Source organism: Diospyros lotus, chromosome 10 (genome assembly GCF_014633365.1).
Source record: "Diospyros lotus cultivar Yz01 chromosome 10, ASM1463336v1, whole genome shotgun sequence".
NCBI classification, from domain to species: Eukaryota; Viridiplantae; Streptophyta; class Magnoliopsida; order Ericales; family Ebenaceae; genus Diospyros; species Diospyros lotus.
In genome coordinates, this window is record NC_068347.1 from 18,870,376 (window position 1) to 18,891,211 (window position 20,836).

General features: G+C 38.2%; 1 protein-coding gene across 1 annotated transcript; it reads left to right on the forward strand.

The window, feature by feature from the left end:
• Positions 1–4,375: 4,375 nt before the first annotated feature.
• LOC127811159 (uncharacterized) lies at positions 4,376–8,526 on the forward strand. Its single transcript, XM_052350867.1, has 2 exons — positions 4,376–4,426; positions 6,553–8,526. The coding sequence occupies exons 1-2, from the start codon at positions 4,376–4,378 to the stop codon at positions 8,524–8,526; spliced, it is 2,025 nt and encodes a 674-aa protein (XP_052206827.1).
• The last annotated feature ends 12,310 nt before the right edge of the window (positions 8,527–20,836 follow it).

Genomic DNA, 20,836 nt, shown 5'->3' on the forward strand with positions numbered 1-20,836 from the left:
AGTGTTTGAGTGCAAAAATAGAGTTTGAGTATTAAAGTAAGCGTACCTGAATGAGTAGATCGGCCTACTATTTATAGAAGAGTATAAAGTAATCCTAATTAAATTGAGATTAAAATTCTTTATAGATAGCGCTTATCTCGATTATTCTTAGTTTGTCTGGGACTATGATTGCTATGAAAGGCATCTATCTCTTACGAATGATGCTTATCGTAAAATTTTTCATGAAGGGTATTTCTCTCAATTATTTCAAAGTCCTTGTAGAATTATAATCCTTTTACAGACAATCGACTATTTTCTTATAATGCTCGGCTCAAGGAATGCCTCGGGAGAGTCCAATGGCTTCGTGGGAGGCTCTCAGGATTGGAAAAATATTTTGTAGGAGTATAGTGAGAACCAGAGGCCACTTGGTTCAACCATTCTTTTTCTTCTCGATAGAGTCCGTTGATTTCGAGAGAGACTCCCAAGATTCAAGGGACGTTTCAATGGTCGCATGATCAGAACAAGAATCAAGTGGCCTCTCGGTTCACTCTTGGCCCCTTTGCCGTGCCTTGTAATTTCGTCTCGACTCACGAGAGGGCCTGTTGGCTTTGCGGAAGACTCCATGAGATTGAGGAAATTGCGGTGGCAGTGTGGTGGGCCGTGAACCGAGGGGCCTCTCAGCCACCTCTTGATAATTTTCTCCCCTAGTGGTGGCCATAATTTTCTCATGCGTTTACTTGCGCCTCGTGCTTCCTCAAATTCAATATTCATTTCAATCTCCAATTTCTTCGATTGGTGCTTCAAATTCAATATTCACTTCAACCTCCAATTTCTCCTGTTGGCGCTTCATGCTCCACCAATTATTTAATTGATTTAATCCTCAATTGTCAAGATTCAATTGCTGCTTCATGCTCCACCAATTGTTTCATTGATTTAATCCTCAGTTGTCAAGCTTCACACGTTATTTAATTATTTCAACTCCAATTGCCAAACTTCACACTGATTTCCAAAGCTTGAATTGTTTATGAATTGCACGTAAATTCCATTCCCGCTTGCCGAGTGGCCACTCGATTTCTTGTGGCCATTCGACCACAACTGAGTTGGGCACTCGGTTTTCCTTAGGTTTATTGCTTTACGTTGATCACTTGATGATGCATTTGGATACTCGTTTAAGTTGGATCTCGCCCATGCCTCTCATGACCAATTGATTGGTGGTCACTCAATATTCGGCCACTATTTTATTTTTCTTACAATTCTCTTAATTAATTTAATTTTTTACTCTTGATTTGTGGATCTTAACCCATCTAGATATGCACTTGATCTGTTACTTGGATTCCTTCTATATTCGAATTGTCTATTATTCCGTATTTTCATTCTAATAATACTATAGATGCTGGGATGAATTTGGTGTTTTCCTTCTCATTCCATTCAATGTTCCTAAATAGTAGTGGCTCCAGCAAATTAACCATACCATGCCAAGAAGACGCAAAGCCTGCCCATGTTCAACAAAATGATTACCATTAATATTCAATGCAATATTTTTATTCTTTATAATAATTAAAAAAAAGAACCTAAACAGTTCGATTCAATCGAATCGATGCAACTCAATGATGGGCAAGTGTCACCATCATTGCTTCTAAAGCTAAGGTTGGATGGGTAAATGGCTTGGATTCGGTACAATTGAATTAGAGGTTGTTACGTATAAGCTATCAATGTTTCGCGTAATTGCTCATAATACTAGAGAAATATTCTATCTATTTTATCAGAAGTTTAGGCACATTTTCAATGCCACGTTGGCAACAAGAAATATACATTCATGCCTCTTGGGGTATTAATAGATCAATTTTAGTCGTGAACATTGGGTTGAGTTGTGATTTAAAAATGACAAATGTTAGGATTTGTGATTTAAAATGTATTTTACTGTATTTACATGTCATTTTATATTATGTAAAATTGACCAATTTTATAGAGAGATATACAAAAGTTGGGTTGGGCTATTGGTGTCTATAGCCCAACAAGGCCAAGTCCAAGTCTGTTGCTCTTTTATGTTAATTTCAACTATATCTCTTGGCCCGTGTATAAAAAGCAATGAATTGGAGGAAATCAGTGTGCAACACACACAAATTGGGAAGCCCTAATCGGGCAGCCCTAAGCGCTCAAGAACATAATGCCAAGAATCGAAGGCTCTCAACGATCAAAAAGGAGAAGAAGACGGTAAGGCATTTTTCGATCTTGTCTCACGGTATGTGTATATCTCTTGGGGTTTTCTTTTGAGTGAGAGATTGGTGCGATTGAGTGCTGGGATGCTCGGGTATGCTGGAGCTTTGTACTCTGTTTGTTTTGTCTTCTTGTTTTGGTTTGATTTTTGATTTGGGAGTGGTCGTGAGGATCTTGTGCGTATATTGTGTAAATCCCTTGTTCATATTCATATAGTGGATTGACTAAAGGTGTAAGCCTCTGTCGTGAGTAGGATTCGTTTGGATCCGAACACGTATATATTGTGTTCTTGCGTGTGTGCGTTGTGTGGTTTATTTATATTTCAATTTTTATTTCTTGAATTGGTACTGCTCTTGGCTTTGTGGTGGTGTGGTCGATTACAGGAAAATACAACAAGCAATAATTGATACAAATTCTTTGGAGACTTCTATTATCTTCAATTATGGAGCTTGAGGATGTTCAGAACAAAATTTCTTACTTATTTTTCTAATCCTTTAAGGAGGAATGTGTTACTGATATATCTTAATATTAGATTTGGATGATATCTATTAGACAATATACTTTCTTTGTACATAATTAGGCTAAAAGACATAAAAATGCTCTCAAACTTTACCCAAAGAGCCATTTAGTCCCCTCAACTTTGGACTGAACCTATCATACCCCTCAATTTTTGAATTTGAAACAAAACAAATACACACCTCACTTTGCAATTTCGTTCCAAGCATGCATTTCAAATTCCTGTGAGATTGGCTCGTGAAACCACGTACGTATGAGGAGAGTGATGGGTGAATAACTGTGTTTCCTTATTGTCGGCAACGAATGAGGAAGACGATCACCCACGCCACTGGACCGTTGCTGCCCTCCCATACCCACGCCCATGTTGTTGCTATCGTCGACCCCAATCGACACCATCACTGGCCACCAGCATGAGAAAGGCGGCCGACCAACTAACCACTCATCTCCCATGTTGTCGGTGACCAGATTTGAACGTCCATGCTGCTGCAATCGTCGGCCTGCTGCTGCAAGCCCACATTTGTAGCCAGGGATTGCTTGTCTCCCACGCTGTCGATAAAGAGTGAGAGAGAAGTAGCGACCATTAACAGACGAGAGCGAGAGCGATTTGCAAAGAGGTAGCTACCACCAGCGAGGATCCAAAGTTCCAGTAAGAGAATTCAATGCTTAAGGTATGGAAGACAATTTGACGTTGTTGCCGGCTATCACAAGAAAGATAGCGACCATTCGCCATCGGCCACTAGCGTTGTCATTGTTTGGAAAAGAAATGTTTAAGCGTGTGTATCTCACGTGTGCCCAATTGCAAAATTAGGTGTGTATTTGTTTCAAATTCAAGAATTGAGAGGCATGATATGTTCAGTCAAAAGTTGAAAGGGCCAAATGACTCTTTGGGCAAAGTTTGAGGACATTTTTATACCTTTTGCCTATAATTAATGGCAAGTTATCTTCATTCATTACTGTTTAATTTTTGTATGAATGAGTCTCTATATTTTATGTTAGAAATTTTATTTTTAAGTTGTTATGAATATGTTAATGAAATTATCTGACAACATGTTTTCTTAAATATTCCTAGTTGTTAGATTTTTCAAATGGAGATTTTGATTAATCAAATACAGATTAACATGTAAGTTTACTATTTTGATTAATATGTGATACTAATTGTTCATTCCTTACCAAAGGAGGACGATCGGATGCGGGGCGTAGGCTCCGACGATAGGTCTGTCTGGGGGCGGTTGCACCTACAAACACTCCGACGGTCGAGTGAGTAAGAGAGTAAATATAGACAGTGTATCAGTAGGTCAAAAATTAGAACATATCTTAGCTTTGAAGAGAGCTGGTTGATATAGAAGGAGATGTCCTCCTACATGTATGAGTCGGCAATTTACAGGTGATGGGACTGGCTATCTAGCGTCGATGGAGATTTTCAAGTGGTAGCATGACAAGACCCTCATTAATGTGGATGGAATTTGTCATTAATGAGTACAAAATCTAGAGCTCTCGTGCGAATATCCAGTAAAATTATAATGATCCTATGGCAGGTTGGAATTGACCTTGATTGGTGTGAATTCTTAAGCCATCACACGTTATCAAGTGGCGCCATGTGACGTCTCGATCTTGTCGCGGGGCACCACGGGTGAATGTCAACCGGACTATCCACCCCATGACAATGGATTGCAAAGTGAAAAACTATAATCTCTGGGAAAATTACCTTAAGCAGGTATTAGGAACCTATTCTAAGTTAGTTGAAGACATGGCAATAAAGAGGAACCCGAAACCATGAGTAGGTCTCACAATTCCTTGGCCCATCTGGTAAGCCAGCCAAAGGTGAGCTAGGCATGTCGAGAATAGTTAACTTTTAGGGATTTATAGGAATTCTTTTTTGAAAATATTCTTGGGAAATAAAACTGGGTTTTTTTTTTATCAAGCTCGGTAAGGTCAAGATAACATTTTAACCCTATTTTTTGATCTAAAATCTAATTCACATATTTTCTTGGAAAAACACCACTTAGGCTCAATTTTAAAAACAAATAAAAATAAGAATAGTAGTAGTTAACTAATTGAAGAGAACTAGTCAACTAAAGCTTGGTAGTGCATTGTGAGTCTTTCTAAAGGTACCCACTAGCTGAATAGAAACACTCATTTACTCGGCTAAAATTTGGGAGAATACTTTGCTCTGGTCCTGAGAGTTGTAACTAGCCAACTAATATGAAGTTCAACATAAACTTATTTTACATTCTTTTAAGTTAATTATTTGACCTTGTTTAACAATGAAAAATGTACCAATTATCATTCATATGAATTTATCCCATATGTATGCTCTTTATTCTTTTATCTGAGCTGTGGTGATGAAACCATTAAATTGAGATCAAACAAAGACATTTTTCAATATGGTTGGACAATTAGACCTAAAGGCTTTCTAAATTATTGCACATTTTTCATAAAATTATCTTTGTGTATAATTTCTGTTGTGTTAAAACTTTTTTCAGATATGATGACACCTTATTTTGTGAAAGTTTTAATTATTTTTGGACCATTATATTGGACATCTAAAATCTTAAAAAACTAGAGATCTACAAAGACTTGATTAACTTTAGGATTTACATGCTAACCACCTGTGAAACTCTATGCCTACATTTTCCTTGCAAAATTGAAAAAAATTCAATTCGAAAGGGACATGATCTAACCTCTGAAATTCAAATTATGCTGAAAGATTCTCTTTCCAATGGCCTTTAGCTTGTAAATAGTTTTTATAAGTAGTAAGAAATTAGAAAATAAACTTACAAAGCTATTAAGATTTGTCTGCAGAGAAGGGATTGTTCTTGCTGAAGCTTGAAGCATTTAATAAGGTATGGTCTCCTAGCATTTTCTTATTTGTATTTACTGATCAAGCCTTTGTAAGTTAGTATTTATTTTTACTCACTTGTAAATGAGGGGATTCTCACTTGTGTGTGAGGGAGTTGTTTGCTTCCCACAAGAAGTGTTTTTGTTATTAAACTCTTGTGTTGTTTTGTTAATGGATCTTTTATTGCACATCTTGAGTAGTTCATACATAAGATGTTAAATTTTGTGAAGAACTTAAATTTTATAATCTTGACAAAATCTTTTAAAAACCAATTCATCCTCTTTCTTTGGGTATTTTTATGGAAAACAAGTTATATTAGAGCAGGCATGTAATCTTGATGAGGGAATATTTTACTAAGGGCAAAATTACTATACTACTCTCGGAGTGTACCAACCCGATGCCGCCACGTGGCACTCTCAAGAAGCGCCGCGTGTCATCTAGATTTTCAGCTCATATTTGATTTTGAACGAGGCTGACTCGGTCAATCGAGATTATCTCCAACACCTTATTCAGAGGTTATTTTATTTCTTCAGAGTATGCTCTACGCCATCTTCAAATAGCGGTCAACTTCTACAGGTATAGATCATCTAACTACTGGGTGACTTTCCATTTCGGGCATTCTTCTTCTACTAACTTGAGCGTCGGAGTTCTCCCGGGGGATTAAAGGCCCCGCCCTTGCAGGTACTTACTTCGAGGTAGAGCTCGGTGATCGGTCTAGTATCATCATTTGGCGCCCACCGTGGGGCCGATTGCTCTATCTGCTCTTGTTCGTTGAGTACCTTAGACGAGCTCAAGTTTCCCCCCGTTATGGCAATAAGAAGAATTCACCGCGAGCTGCTAGTACCCAACTAGTCCCAAATCAAAGTCAACACCAACCACCATAGAGTGGACCCGTAGGGGGTCATCCCCCAGATCCCTCGCCATCACAAGATCGTGTCACCCAGTTAGAGGGACAGGTCCAATGCTTGACAGAGTTACTCAACACCTTTTTGACCCAACAGCAGCCTCCAGAGGTAAGGCAAGAGGAGCACTCCAACCACGATAGTCGGCACCAGGGAGACCGCCACTCTAGATTCCAAGGTGGCGAATCCCCTTGTGCTGGGAGGGAGTCCCATCGAGACGAGAGACGGAGCGGACCCTCCAAGCGTGACGAGTATGGGAGACCGAGCTCAAAGGAGGAGGAGTCCTCTGGTCCCGATTACGCTCGAGCCGGAGGGGCTCAGCAAGAAAGGCGTTTGCGGTATTTGGAGAGGGAGGTTGCAGAGTTGAGACGGAGGGAGGAAAAGCCACATGACATTGTTTCCAATCAACCATTAAGTTGGGAGATCATGGCTATTATTCCATCTGAGCGCCTCCGAATCCCTGCCATCAAGCCATATAGAGGCACAACCAACCCTGCTGACCAGTTGAATCTCTTCGCCTCTCACATGATGGTCCAGGCGGCACCTGATGCTATGTGGTGTAGAGTCTTCCTGGCCACTTTGGAAGGACATGCACGGGCCTGGTATTCAAGCCTGGCACACCAGTCGATTGCTAACTTCGGACAGCTTCGGAACAAGTTCTTGGCGCATTTCGCTCCCATTCGAAGGCACCGAAGGTCAACAATGACCCTTGTGAATCTCAAGCAGAACCAAGGGGAGTCATTAACAGATTTTGTGGCTAGATTTAATATGGAGGCATTGAGCATTGAGAATATTGATCAGAGTATTGCCATGGTGGCCTTTCAAAATGCCTTGAGGGTTGGTCCTTTTACCCAGTCACTAGCTAAGAGGCCTCCCCAGACGTTCACGAAGATCCTGAGCCGAGCCACCAAGTACATTAATGCCGAGGAGGTAATGCGGGCCAAGAGAATTGAATACTCGGATAAGAAAGAGAAGAAAAGTCAGAATATGGAGCAGAAGCCGGAAGATAAACCAGGTCGTCGGGGGGAAAGGTCGGGCCCCCGATGGAGTCCGGTCAGGTTCACCCTGCTTAATACTCCTCGGGCAGAGATCCTAGCTACAATTGAGAATAAGGATTACTTGAAAAAATCAAGACCTATGAAGGCCCTGGCTAACAAAAGAAGTAAAGACAAGTATTGTCGATTCCATCGAGATCATGGACATGACACGGAGGAGTGCCATCAACTGAAAAAAGAGATTCAGGAGCTCATCAATCGGGGTTTCCTAAGGAGGTTCGTGGCTAAGGATACTGAGCCACAAAGGGGCGAACGTCGGAGATCAAGGAGCCCTCCCCGTAGACGTGGTAGATCCCAGGAAAGGCGCAGGACCAGAACTCCGCTTAGGAGAGAGAGTCGCCAGAGGGAAGGAAGTCCTCCACAATATTTAATTTTTCACACTTTAGTCGCTGGGATGGTGCTAGGCAAGGATTCGGGAGAAAGTTCTGATCTGCATCAACATGTTGGAGTTAAGAGGGCTCGGTCAGGGGACGTTATCTCTTTTACGGATAACGACTTGCCAGGGTATCCGGTTTCTAATGATCCACTGGTCATCAAAGCGAAGTTGGGAAAATGGGAGCTTCGGCGGATCCTTGTGGACCCGGGGAGCTCCTCCGAGGTTTTATATCGACAGGCCTTCTTGGGCATGGGATATCAGATGGAACAGTTGAAGCTAGCTTGGGTCCCTTTGATTGGATTCGACGGGGAAGTGGTGTATGCAGACGGTATGTTTCAGCTCTTGTTGACTCTTGGAAAAGGTCCTCGATCCGCCCAGGTCATGTTAGACATTTTGGTAGCAGAGGTCCCATCGGCCTACAATATGATCTTGGGGAGATCGGGGTTAAATACTCTATGGGCCGTGCCGAGCACTTACCACATGGTGCTTAAGTTCCCTACTGTTGCGGGGATTGGCGAAGTTAGAGGAGACCTAAAGTCCGCTCGGGAGTGCTACATGGCATCTATCAACACTGCTAGGGGTATCATGCATGAGCGGTCAGGGGTTTACCCCAAGGAATTTGGAGCTACGTATTTTTCCTAAATAAAATCTCATTATATTTTCTTCTTACATGTGAAGATTTTTTATCCTACAAAGTACAAAAAAAAAAAAAGAGGTGAAGGGGAAGGAACCGTTTTCCCCTGACCTCAGAAACCTCCAAAGAGACTTTTTGAGTCCTTTCGTCATCAAAGATAGCGAGGACGAAGAAAGAGCAATGGACTAGATATGGTCCTAGGGGACCACCCCTAAGATAAAAAAAGGAAGAGCAAGGGACCAGATATGGCCCTAAGGGACCACCCCTAAAATAAAAAGGAAAGAAAGGCTAAGGGGGGTGGAAACGACCCCCAAAGAAGCCGACCTAAGGGGTCCCGGAGGAGACTCCTAAGTCCTCACCTCCATACCGGAGTGAAAGAGGGCTAAAAATAAAAGGGGCAGATGTGACCAAGGGGACCACCCTTAATAAAAAGGAACCAAGGAGAACGACATCCATCATCACGTCAACATGAGAATTACAAGAAATCAGATAACAGAGACCACCCAACTCGGACTATTGCAAAGAAGCATAACTTCGAGGCATTTTATTTAGCAAAGGATTAAAGGTCTAGTATAACTCATGATCATAGCAAAAAGGTACATACGAACCTAGAACTAATAACTAGTTTTCTTCTTCGGACTCCTCAGATTCAATCGCAGAGGCTTTGGAGGATGACGCCCGGGTGAGCTTAGCGATCACATCCTTCATAGGTCCGACAGAGGAGAAATCAAGGTCGGGGTAGGCTTGTTGCACTTCCTCCTTGCTCCGAATGAAGCCTTTCTTCCAAACACCTTGCAACTCCTGTCGGATAAACCCTTTCACCTTGGGGAGTTGGGTGGGGTCTGCATATCTCTCCTCTAGCTCCCGAACACACTGTTTAAACTGCCCCAACTCTCCCTCCGTTGCATGGCGGCTAATCTCAAGGCTTTGTAGGCGTTCCTCCAGCTCCATGTATCGTTGATGCTGAGCCCTCAGATCCTCGTCCCGCTACTCGACGATCCTATGGCACCCAACATGGGCATTATCCAACTTGAGCATTTTTCGGGAGTTCCTCGCCATTTGCCTCTGGAGCTCATTCTGAGTGATAATACTCTGCATGCAAATAGCAAAGATTAGAATATGGAGGAACCAAAAGTTCTCCATGATAAAGGACCAAGAGACTAACCTGAACCAAGCCCTGGCAGTAGCATGACTCCAAGGTCTCTGAAGTCAAATCCGCGGCCCCTTCCAGGTCCGCCTGAGTTGGTAGACCTTGAATAAGCTAAGTCACCACCCAGGCTTCGCTGTTGTGGTCTGACTCATGAACATTCTAGTCTGGTCAGTGAAGAGCCCGGGCGGGAATGGATGCCTCCCCCCCGACCATGTCAGAAAGAGGCTCAGTGCCTTGGGAGCCCCCTATCTCGGCTCGGGGCAAAGAAGAGCGAGACCCAGAGGCCTTCGATTTTTTGTGCCAAGGTGGAGCCGAGAGTCTTTAGTATGCTGTTTGGCATTCTTCCGGGCCTATTTGGCCTCTTCAGCGGCCTGCTTATCGGTCCCCCACAACTCCGCGTCGTCAATCATCTTGGCTACAAAGCATGACAAAATAAGATCAAGGGTCAGGATAAAGAAGTACGCATAAATGAGAGACATAAAGCAAAACGAGATGATTGAAAAAATCAACCTAAGGGAATGTCGGCCGCTGGACAGGGGTATCGACACACACCCCCGAGAGACAGAGTTTGCTCGTTAATCAATCTGGCAGTACTGACGTGCTCCAAACCCATCAACAGCTCAGCATCCCTTCTCTCTAAAGGGGACATTTCACGTGAAAAATTTGTACAGGGAGGCCAACGCCAGGCGATGGGCACACCCATAGTAGCGAATGAAGATCCCATGAAAAAATATCGATTTTTCTAACCTTTTAAAGAGGACGGGGTGTCTACGAGAAACTTGTAGCCGGGGTATGCCATGAACGAGTAGCGAAATTTGGATTTATCAACACATACAAGGCAAAAAAAAAATTAAGAAGAGCTCGACTTTAGGGACGATACCTCTCCCCCGACAGCATATAATGAAAGAGACTAAATTCCTCCACCCGTTGGGCACTAGCTGAGAAGGAGATAACCCTATAAGGCGAAAGATCTCAGTTAGGGTGCCTTCGAAAGGGATCCGACACCCGGCTTCAAGAGAGGCTTCATAGATAGTTAAACCCCTATGAGGGGATTGATGGGCTCTAAGGTTGGAGGGTGCAGAGAACCAGTAGCCCTTGGTGGGGAAATGATATTTTTTAGCAAACCCGGAGATCTCATTCTTGGATAAGGAAGAATAAGCAGGGGTTAGGTCATCAGGGAGACCACTATGATGAATTTCTAATTCTAGGTCAGTATCGTTATCAAAAGAGGATGCATCAAGATGGGACCGAGAGGTCCCAGCGTCTCCTATTTGCATACCAGATTGGGAAGAGGAGCTAGAAGAGTCTGAGCTATTCCTATCCGAGTTCCTAGAGGAGGTTATGGGGATCGACTTACTAAAACAGCATGATATGGGGAATAGAGACAACGGAAAATCACAAAAAATAAGAGAAGAGAGGCAAATGAATACCGACGGATGAGAAGAATTCCAAAGATGAAAGGGAATGCACGAGATAACCCTTATGAGGGAGCCGGTCTGTCCCCTGTTGAGCTTGAAAGCGCCGCTCGGAGTCTCTCGTGCTTTGTGGGAAACCTGCAAAAAAAAAAAAAATTAGAGAGGCAAGCAAAAAAAAAAATAATAAAAATAAAAATAAAAAAGGCAGCAGGACCCGCGCGCGGCCGAGGCCCGCATTCTCGGCCAGCACGCACGGCAAGCCGCGGGGCCTCGGCCAGCGCGTGCCGGCGAGCCGCGCGGCCTTAGCCAGCACAGCCCTGAGGCCGCGGCCTCCACCAGCGTGGCCAAGACCGTTGGTCTCGGCCACACCAAAAAAAAAAAAAAATGCATACAAATAAATAAAAAAACAAAAAAATAGAATAAAATAAAAAAAAAAGGAAGAAGAGAGGGAAGACCTCTTACTTTTTTACTCCACCCCAAGCATGCTCTCACTCTAATAAGTTTTAGGAGGAGGGGACCATGCCCACATCCCTTTTTATAAAGTCCTTGGAGGGCCATGTGAAGGGTGATAGGACTTTGAGTTGGGAAGCGAGTCAATAATGGAGATCATTAATCTTATTTATTTATTTATTTATTTTTTTGCAGAACTCCTTTTTACAGGAAAGTAGAAAAACTTAGAGGATTACTCCTTCAGCTGCCCGAGCTCCTCACCCTCACAACTCAAGGAGTTAGGGGGACAAGTGATGAGGGGATATTTTACTAAGGACAAAATTACTATACTACCCTCGGAGTATACCAACCCGGTGCCGCCACGTGGCACTCTCAAGAAGCGTCACGTGTCATCTAGATTTTCAGCCCATATTTGATTTTGAACGAGGCTGACTCGGTCAACCGAGATTATCTCCAACGCCTTATTCAAAGGTTATCTTATCTCTTCAGAGTATGCTCTACGCCATCTTTAAATAGTAGTCAAATTCTACAGGTATGGATCATCTGACTACTGGGTGACTTTCCATTTCGGGCATTCTTCTTCTACTAACTTGAGCGTCGGAGTTCTCTCGAGGGATTAAAGGCCCTGCCCTTGCAGGTACTTACTTCGAGGCAGACCTCAGTGATAGGTCCAGTATCATTAAATCAATTCATAAGTTTTATTTTGTATACACAAATTAAAAATGAGAACCATTGTTGGAAATGGTACCACTGAAGGTCAATTCACAAATAGATTTCCTTTGTTTATTGAAACCAACTATATCTATTAGAAAACTACGATAAAGATATATATGTTCAATCAAATAATTATGAAGTTTGAAAAATTATCACTAAAAGTATAGAACTACCCACTAAAACAAAGAAAGCTAAAGTAGTTGTTAAACCTAAACATTAGTATATATGATGATAATGATATGCATTAAGTAATACTAAAGCTATGAATATATTATAATGTGCATTTTCATCCAATGAATACAATATAGAATCCCTTATTGTGAAATGACTAGAGAGATTTGGGACATATTATAAGTCATACATGAAGGGACTAATCAAGTTCAACAAACTAAAATAAGAAAGTTTATAATTATGAGTTGTCTAAAATGAAAACTAAAGAGTCTATATTTGAAATGTTTATTAGATTTACTAGTATTATTAACAATTTTAAATCTCTTAGTAAAGCTTATCCTAACCATGTGTTTGTGAGATAGATTTTGAAGTGTTTATCCAAGGATTGGAAGTCAAAGGTTATTATTATATAAGAATCAAAGTGTAATATCTCAGTATTTTATAAAAAAAAAAAATTTATTAATTTAAAGTGATTTATGATTTATTGAGGTTTTGTAGATCTGAGAAATTTTGTAAAAAATATTAAACTTATTAAATTTTTGAATGGGAATTAGATTGCGATTAAGATTAAGGATTTGTAGTTAATAAAGAAAAATATTAATATAATAGTTGAGGTGTAGTATGTGATATATTAAAAATAATAATAATAATAATAATAACATATATTAACTTAAGTTAAAGTATCATCATTGCGTTATTAAGCAAGGATGTGAGAAGGTTACGGAACGGGTGTCGTGCCTAGCCACATGCGTTATGTTGGATTAGTAATATTATATTAATTCCTTAAATCATTCAATATTTTATATGTATGCGTATCATTAGTTTGAAGTCAACGATTGCCCTGAATTAGGTTCAGAGGAGGAGACCAAAAGGACAAGGTGGAATTTTGCTGGATTTTTCCAGCACCTAGGTTGACAATGATTCAATTTGATTTTATTTTTTAAAAAAATTATAATTAAATTAAATTTAAATTATTAAAATTAAAATTAAATCATTATCTATTGATTTTAAAAATTAAAAACTATAACCAAATTATTCAATTTTGATTTTATGAATTTTTTAATTTGATCCATACCAATAAATAAAGACAAATTCTTACAAATAGACTTCATAAAACTTTTTAATAACTCCATAAACTCTAAAAATAACTCAAAGGAATACATTATTTTTTTTTTATTTTATTTTCAATTTACCCCTCTTTGTATAATTTCAAAACAAGCTATTCCCTTTATATCCTTTATTACTTTTATTATATTTGTATATTTTAATTAATAATTAAAAATATAAATTAAATTGTTATAAAAAATATATACCGATGTAAATATTTTATTAAGATCTATAAAATGAGTACAATATTGAATATATTTTAAAATATTTAATATATTTTATAAATACCAATTAATATAAAATGAACTATTCTTGTTTATGTACATGAAAGTTTTTTATTTTAATAATTACTTAATAAAAAGAAAATATTCTTAATACAAAAATTCAATAATATAATAAACAAAATATTTCTATTAACTTAAATTAAAAATACATAATGAAAATAGAAAAAAAAATTTAAAATAAAAATAACAACAACATGGCTTAAAAATACAATACTTTCTATTCTTATAAGGCAAAAATCAAAAAACACCCTCGAGGTTTTAAGAAACTACAAGGACACCCTTGCATTATTGAAAATCCATATTTTTTTCCTTGTAAATTAATCAATGTAGTATAAATGATCTTGTAAATTAACAGATGTTAATTTTGGAATCTGGTGACTATGGAATGTACCAAAATACCCCTATGAGCCCCACATGAATGACTAAAACAATAAATAGTTAGAATAAACAAAATCAATGAAATAAAAAAATAAAAATAATTAATTAATAAAATTTTAGAATAATATATACATAACATCCAAATATCAATGCACATGCAGATTTAGAATGAAAAAACGAAAAATAAAAAAGAAATCAAGTAAATAAATTTATAATTATATAAAAATATTTTGACAAGAAATAATTAAATTTAGTATTCATACTAAATCAAATAACGAAGAAATAATTCAATGATATATTAGTAACAAGTGTAGTAAAGTAAATATTTTAGAAAGAAAATACAAGTATTTAAACCTAAAACAAAAACTAATTAAATACGCACAATAATTCTATATATTTTATTTTATTTATATTTTATCTTATCAATAATTAAATATATAAAATAATCATATACTCGCATAAATAAAATTAATAATTAAATACACACAATAATCAAATACACACATATACAAAATTAATAATTACACTCACAAATTAATAATCAAATACACAATATCAATCATTTAATACAAAAATAAATTAAAAAAATCTCCAAAATTATAAGAAAATTGTGTTCCATTTGTTTCTCCTTCCAAAATGACAATTTTGCTATCACACCGTTGCATTTAACGCCAACAGTTTTTCAATAGGGTGAAAAACATATATTTTCAATAGTACAAGGGTGTCTTTGTAGTTTCTTAAAACTTTGGGGGTGATTTTTGATTTTTGTCCATTCTTATATTATGCTAAGTTAAATAAATTAATTAATATTTATTTATAGAATATTGATTAAAGATTATCTTTTTCACCAATTTGGTGTTACACATTGGAAACAACACTAATTTGGTGTTAAAAATTTTGGTGTAAAATACTGCTGGACACCAAATTAGCGCTGAATTTGGTGTCCAACGTTGGAGTTGCTTTAATAAAATTATCTTCTTTTTGCATAAAATTACAAATTAACTTCAAACTTCTTGAATATAATTATTTGATTGATAAAATAAAATAATTTAAGATTATTTTTTATTTTTATTTGTTAATTACTTTATAAATGTTAAATATTTTATATATTTGTAATGTATTAGTTAAAATACTTGTAAAAAAATGCATTAGTCAATATATATATTATGTGTATATATAATATATTAAATAAACAAATATCTATTATATATATGTATATTCGGTTCGGTTTGGTTTCGTTACCCACACATTCGGTTCGATTTCGGTTCAGGTTTTTGTTTGGATTTAATAAAAATCATAACCAAACCATACTCATTGAAACAATGTTCGTTTTTTCTCCAAACCAAACTATTACCCAATCAAACGATTTTTAACCGTGTTAACCGGTTCGGTTTCAGTTCGGTTCCCCATGGTTTCGGTTGCAATTGCCATCCTTAACCTTCAAGGCTCTAGAAATGGCGCTGTTTAGGCACCAAATTAAACAGCTAAGAGTCCAGCCTTCCTGTATCCTTTTGCCTCTCTAATTTCAACTTTATTTAGGCCAAGTAATTGGGGCCATGTGAAGCTAATAATGATAGTTTAAGAGAGTTGAAAATTTATTAACTTGAGAAATAGGGAAGTTTAGAGTTAGTGGCCAAGGCACATTAGAAGCATAAATAGGAAACAAGAATTGGGTTGCAAACAGAGGGGATAAGGGGGAGCTGGAGCAGAAGCTGTGAGAAGAGGAGGAAATTAAGAAGGAATTGGAGGAAAATTTTATGCAATTGGAAGTTAAGATAGCAAAGTAAGTGGGAAAAAATTACTAGAAGCTCGGTACGGTTATATTATGAATTTTACACGGTTAGATTTAATCATTTTAGGCTATGATTTTTTTATTTTCTATAAAAATATTACTTTACAGGAAAAGTGCGAAGAAGATTGAAATCGACTATTTAAAGGCAAGTTCCTAACCTTCTTTCCATATTCTTTAATCCCTACGCAAATCCCTGTCGTTTACATATTTTATTCCTTCCCTTACCCTAACTTGGTTCCATATACTAAACTTGTGAGTTGTTGGCTCGATGTTGTCGATAGTTTAAGTTAAGTGATCCTTTGTGATATTTATTTCTATTCGTCACGAGGCTTTGTATTGCCCCTCTTTCTTGGGAATGATGTCGCACCCGGTTGGGTTAGGTTAGGTTCCAGATGGGTGAGTGTGTGACAGGTGTGGATGTGAACTTAATATTTCTTTAATTACAGTCTCATGTTGATAATGTGTGTTGGGATCTAGGAATTGCATTAATGGGGGCTATATTCCATGAATGCTTGGACACGTGCATTTTAGAGTGTCTAGGTGCACGAACACTGCATTGAATGTGTATTACTATGTGGGTGAAGCATGTCCTGATACCTGGCTTATGGGGGGCTTGTATTATGTTTATGCTTACAACACCGTGCATTTTTATGTGTTGCATTGCATGGTTCTATGTGGGCGGTGACTCTGATTTCTTGAAGTGCATCTTTCGGATGGGAGTATCGATCCGAGGTTATTATCACGGATGAGAGGACCATACTGTTTCAGGCGAGAGTACCGACCTGAGGTTATCTTTGGCTCGTGGGGTCATGCTTGCCAGTTCATGGCAGCGACTACAACAATATACCTGACGAGAGGACCATACTGTTTCAGGTGCCTGTCCTTTGTGTGGGCCCTAGAGACTACTACATGCATATTTAATTATGTGATTTGTTCATGACTGGTGTTTCATGGTCTTGGTATATTGTTGCTTGTTATGCACGTGGTGTGTGGATGGTTTGGGGTTATATCTTAAGTTATACTAGACTTGTTTCTCGTTATACTTGCTGAGTTTTGTGACTCACATTTGTTTTACCATCATTCCAAGCAAAGGTGAAGCTAGGGCAGCAAGCGAGGGTGGCAGTGCGTAAGCTGGCTGGGTAGTACTGTGTACAGGGTAGTCCCAGCTGTTCGAGTCCTGTGGCATCTAGAGTCTTTGGGAGTGCCAAAAAATTGTTTTGTCTTTTCTTTTGTGATGTACCAGTATGGACTTTGTATATATAAATCATGTAACCACGGTGGTGGTGGTTGGCTGTGTAAGCACACGTGTGTTTTATAGTTTTGCTTCTGCTGAGCTAGCCTTTATTTATGCGTATGATATGGATGCTTTATTTAGGTCTATTTCTGTGCCACTACATAATGACCTTCTCATGGATCTCCTATGCTAGTAGGAGTTTCGGGAGGTAGGCCGTTACATAAAGAATCTCAACACTCTTTGGGATTGATGAACTCATGATCTCTAATGACTTATGAATTGAATCTTCAAGAAAAAAATGAAGAAATCAAGAAGAAGAACAACATAGTTTGCAAATCAACTGAAGAAGATGAACAACAAAATTATGAACGTGATGATAGTGATAACAAGATGGTATTAATCACAAGTAGGTATAATATGTTGATGAAAGAGAAGTTCAACAAAAGGTGAACTCAAAAGAAGGTTATGATTCTCAATGAAAGAAATTGATTATCTGCTTTGAATGTTAGAAATCAGGGAACATCAAATTTGAATGTCCACTTTTGAGAAAATCAAAGAAATTTAAGAAAAAAATCCATAGTTTCTAAGTGGAGAGATAGTGAGGGGAGTGAGCAAGAAGATGACACGAAAGAGGAAGTTGCCAACATGACCTTTATGGTTCTAAAGGATGAGGTAATCCTACCTTTTAAACTTTCTTATAATAAGTTACTTGAAGTTTTTTTTATGATATTTATGAGAAACTTCAAAAAATTACCATGAAAAACAAAATTTGTAATCCAAGGTGGTACCTCTAAAACAAGAAAAGAAATTATGAAATTAAGGATTGAAAATTTCAAAATCAAGAATGTCTCTCTTATTGTGAAAAATGAAGAGCTTGAAAAAAAGATTAATGTTTTGAAAGAATAAAATATAAATCATTTTGAACATCAAGGAAAAAATGACTCATGGTAATGGTTATAAACATAAGTCCAATAAAAGACAATATCACTATTTTTATGACATACCTCCTTTTAATGGTCAATGTTTTTTTTGGTCATAAAATGGGACATAAAGCCTATAATTGCTCACACAAAAAGAAAAAAAAAATGAAGCAAGTGTGTCTGCCAAAGAATTCCATTGATTGTGTTAATATTATTGGACACAAGGAAATTTGGATATCAAAAACAACATATGAATTGTGTGTGGGGTCAAATCAAGCCTCAATGAAAATGAAAGTAGTTATTGTATAGTGAATACTCAAGACATATGGCTAGCGATGTATTAAACTTTTAGAGCTAAACTCAAAAGATGAAGGCTACATTACATCTCACTACAAGAAGATGGGGTATTGCCGGCGAACTTTTTCCAGCGGTTTTAACAATTGTCAGGAATATACCACAATCCCCGGCAGTTTTATAAAACCGCCGGGGCTGTAACACAATCCCAGGCGGTTTATAAAACCGCCAGATATGGCATACATATCCCCGACGGTTATTTTAACTGCCGGCTATAGCATGCACATCCCTGGCAGTTTTTGTAACCACCGGGGATATGATTTAATAAAATTACCCACCAGAATTCCCCCCCCCCACTTGCGCCCCTGCCCAAATCTTTCTCTCATCCCCTTCTTTTCCAAAATCCTCCCCTTGCAAACCCTAGAACCCTCTCTCGCTCGCGCCTCGCTATGTCTTTCTCGCTTGCTTACTCGCCCTCACTCACGTCGCTGAGTCGCGGCCTCCCTCGCCCTCGCCCTTGCTCTCGCTCGCTCACTCTCAGTCGCCCTCGCCCTCGCTGCTCGCTTAGTCGCGCTCGCCCTCAATCGCTCTCGCCCTCACTCTCACCACATCTTGTCTTCCTCTTGCTTGAGGTATTTATCGATCTATGTATTTGTTATGTAATTAGGACTTTGAGTGAGGTTCAAATCCTATTGATCCTGTAGAATGCATTGGTTATTATTGTATGATTAGGAAACTCTTGACAGAAACCCAAAGACATTGTCTTGAATTCAGTCATGACAAATCATATTTGCCGCAGGTGCGAACCATTTGACACTTACCCGAGGACATATGACCTACTGAATGCTGCCGGTCCCTTCTCTGTAGAGCGAAAGAGGTATGTCTTTTGGTTTTTGCTCAAGTTCATTCATACATTACATTTTTATGGCAAGAAAATTACTACACGTAGGTACATTTATCCCCACGTAACGGGACAAAAGTTTGATCTTGTAATTCAAACAGATGTAATTTGTCGACAATTATGCTTGAGATGGATTGTATTTTGAGGCCAAATGTTGGAGATGGAAATTAATAAAAAGAATTCATTGCATCTTGGATTATTACTCCACTTGTCTATTCCAGACTAGGCTTCTAGATACCTAGGACCGAAGGCCTATCACAATGGGACAGAGAGCCGAAAACATCATCATCCTGTGAGTTTAGGACATGTTCGCTTGTTTTTTAAGTGATAGTTTTGGGTGGTTTTACGTTGTAAAGTTGACAAATTTAAGCAGAGAAGGTAATTATGTTGTGTTAATTTAATCCTAGCAAAGTATGAGACCAGTTGAGTACATACATAGGAAGCAAACATGATATTTATCAAAATTGAATCTCTATGTGCATCGCTCTGTGTATTACAATAATGTATCAATATACAACTTAATATTTATAATTCCAAGAAATATACAAAAGAGGAAATAAAATCAGTTGACCTATATGATTTAGCCTAAACTATATCTAATATACTCTAATTTAGTTAACACAGATATAGTATAGCTAGTATTGTAACATCCTCCCTCAAACTCAAAAAAGGTGTATTAAAACAAGCTTGGGTTTGGATACCAATTTTCAAAAGCTACCAGGTGGATGAGCTTTGGCCAAAATATCAACAACTTGATTGAAGGAGGGACCAAACTGAAGTGTCAGAGACTCAGAGTACATTGTCAAATATGAAACCAACATGAACAACACCCATATCTTCTAACAACCATCTAAGCCAAAAAATCTCATCTATAGTATTAGCAACAGCTCTATAATCTGCTTTGGTGTTAGAGTGAGAAACTACTGTTTGTTTCTTGCTTCGTCAAGAAATTAGAGAATCATCCAAAATAAAGCGAAATCCAGTAATAGAGCGTCTAGTGGATCCCCAACCCAATCAACATCTATTAAGTAAGGAAGAATAATTTAAAAATGTAAACCATTAAAGGTAGTTTCTTTGACATAGTAAAGGATGTGAAGAACAGATGCATAATGAGAAAAGCAAGGGGCAGACATAAATCGATTCACTATATGAATCACATAGGCAATGTCAGGATAAGTGACAGAAAGATAGACTAAACTGCCAACCAACAATTTATAGTAAGAAATATGTCATGGTCAGAATTTGTGGCCGTTAAACCAAGGACCTACTTGCTCATGAAATGATGTTTATAAGAACTTTGGTTTTTATTTTATGTTACATAGTTCTTTAGCCTATGTGAGGGACAATAGTGGGGCAGAGGATGGAAAGGTACGCAATAGAATAGAATGTAAAGGTTAGAGAAGTAATATAAGGTTTGTTATCCTCCCATTGCTTGGGAAGAATGGAATGTAAGTTAATGTAATATACTTTATTACTTTGTTTGGATGGAGAATGGAATGGGACTGAAC

Excerpts from the sequence above, each read along its gene's own strand:
- LOC127811159 (XM_052350867.1), top strand. The coding sequence starts at position 4,376 with ATGGATTGCAAAGTGAAAAACTATAATCTCTGGGAAAATTACCTTAAG. Across the intron at positions 4,427-6,552 it reads GGGAAAATTACCTTAAGCAG|CAGCCTCCAGAGGTAAGGCA; the intron begins GTATTAGGAACC and ends TTGACCCAACAG.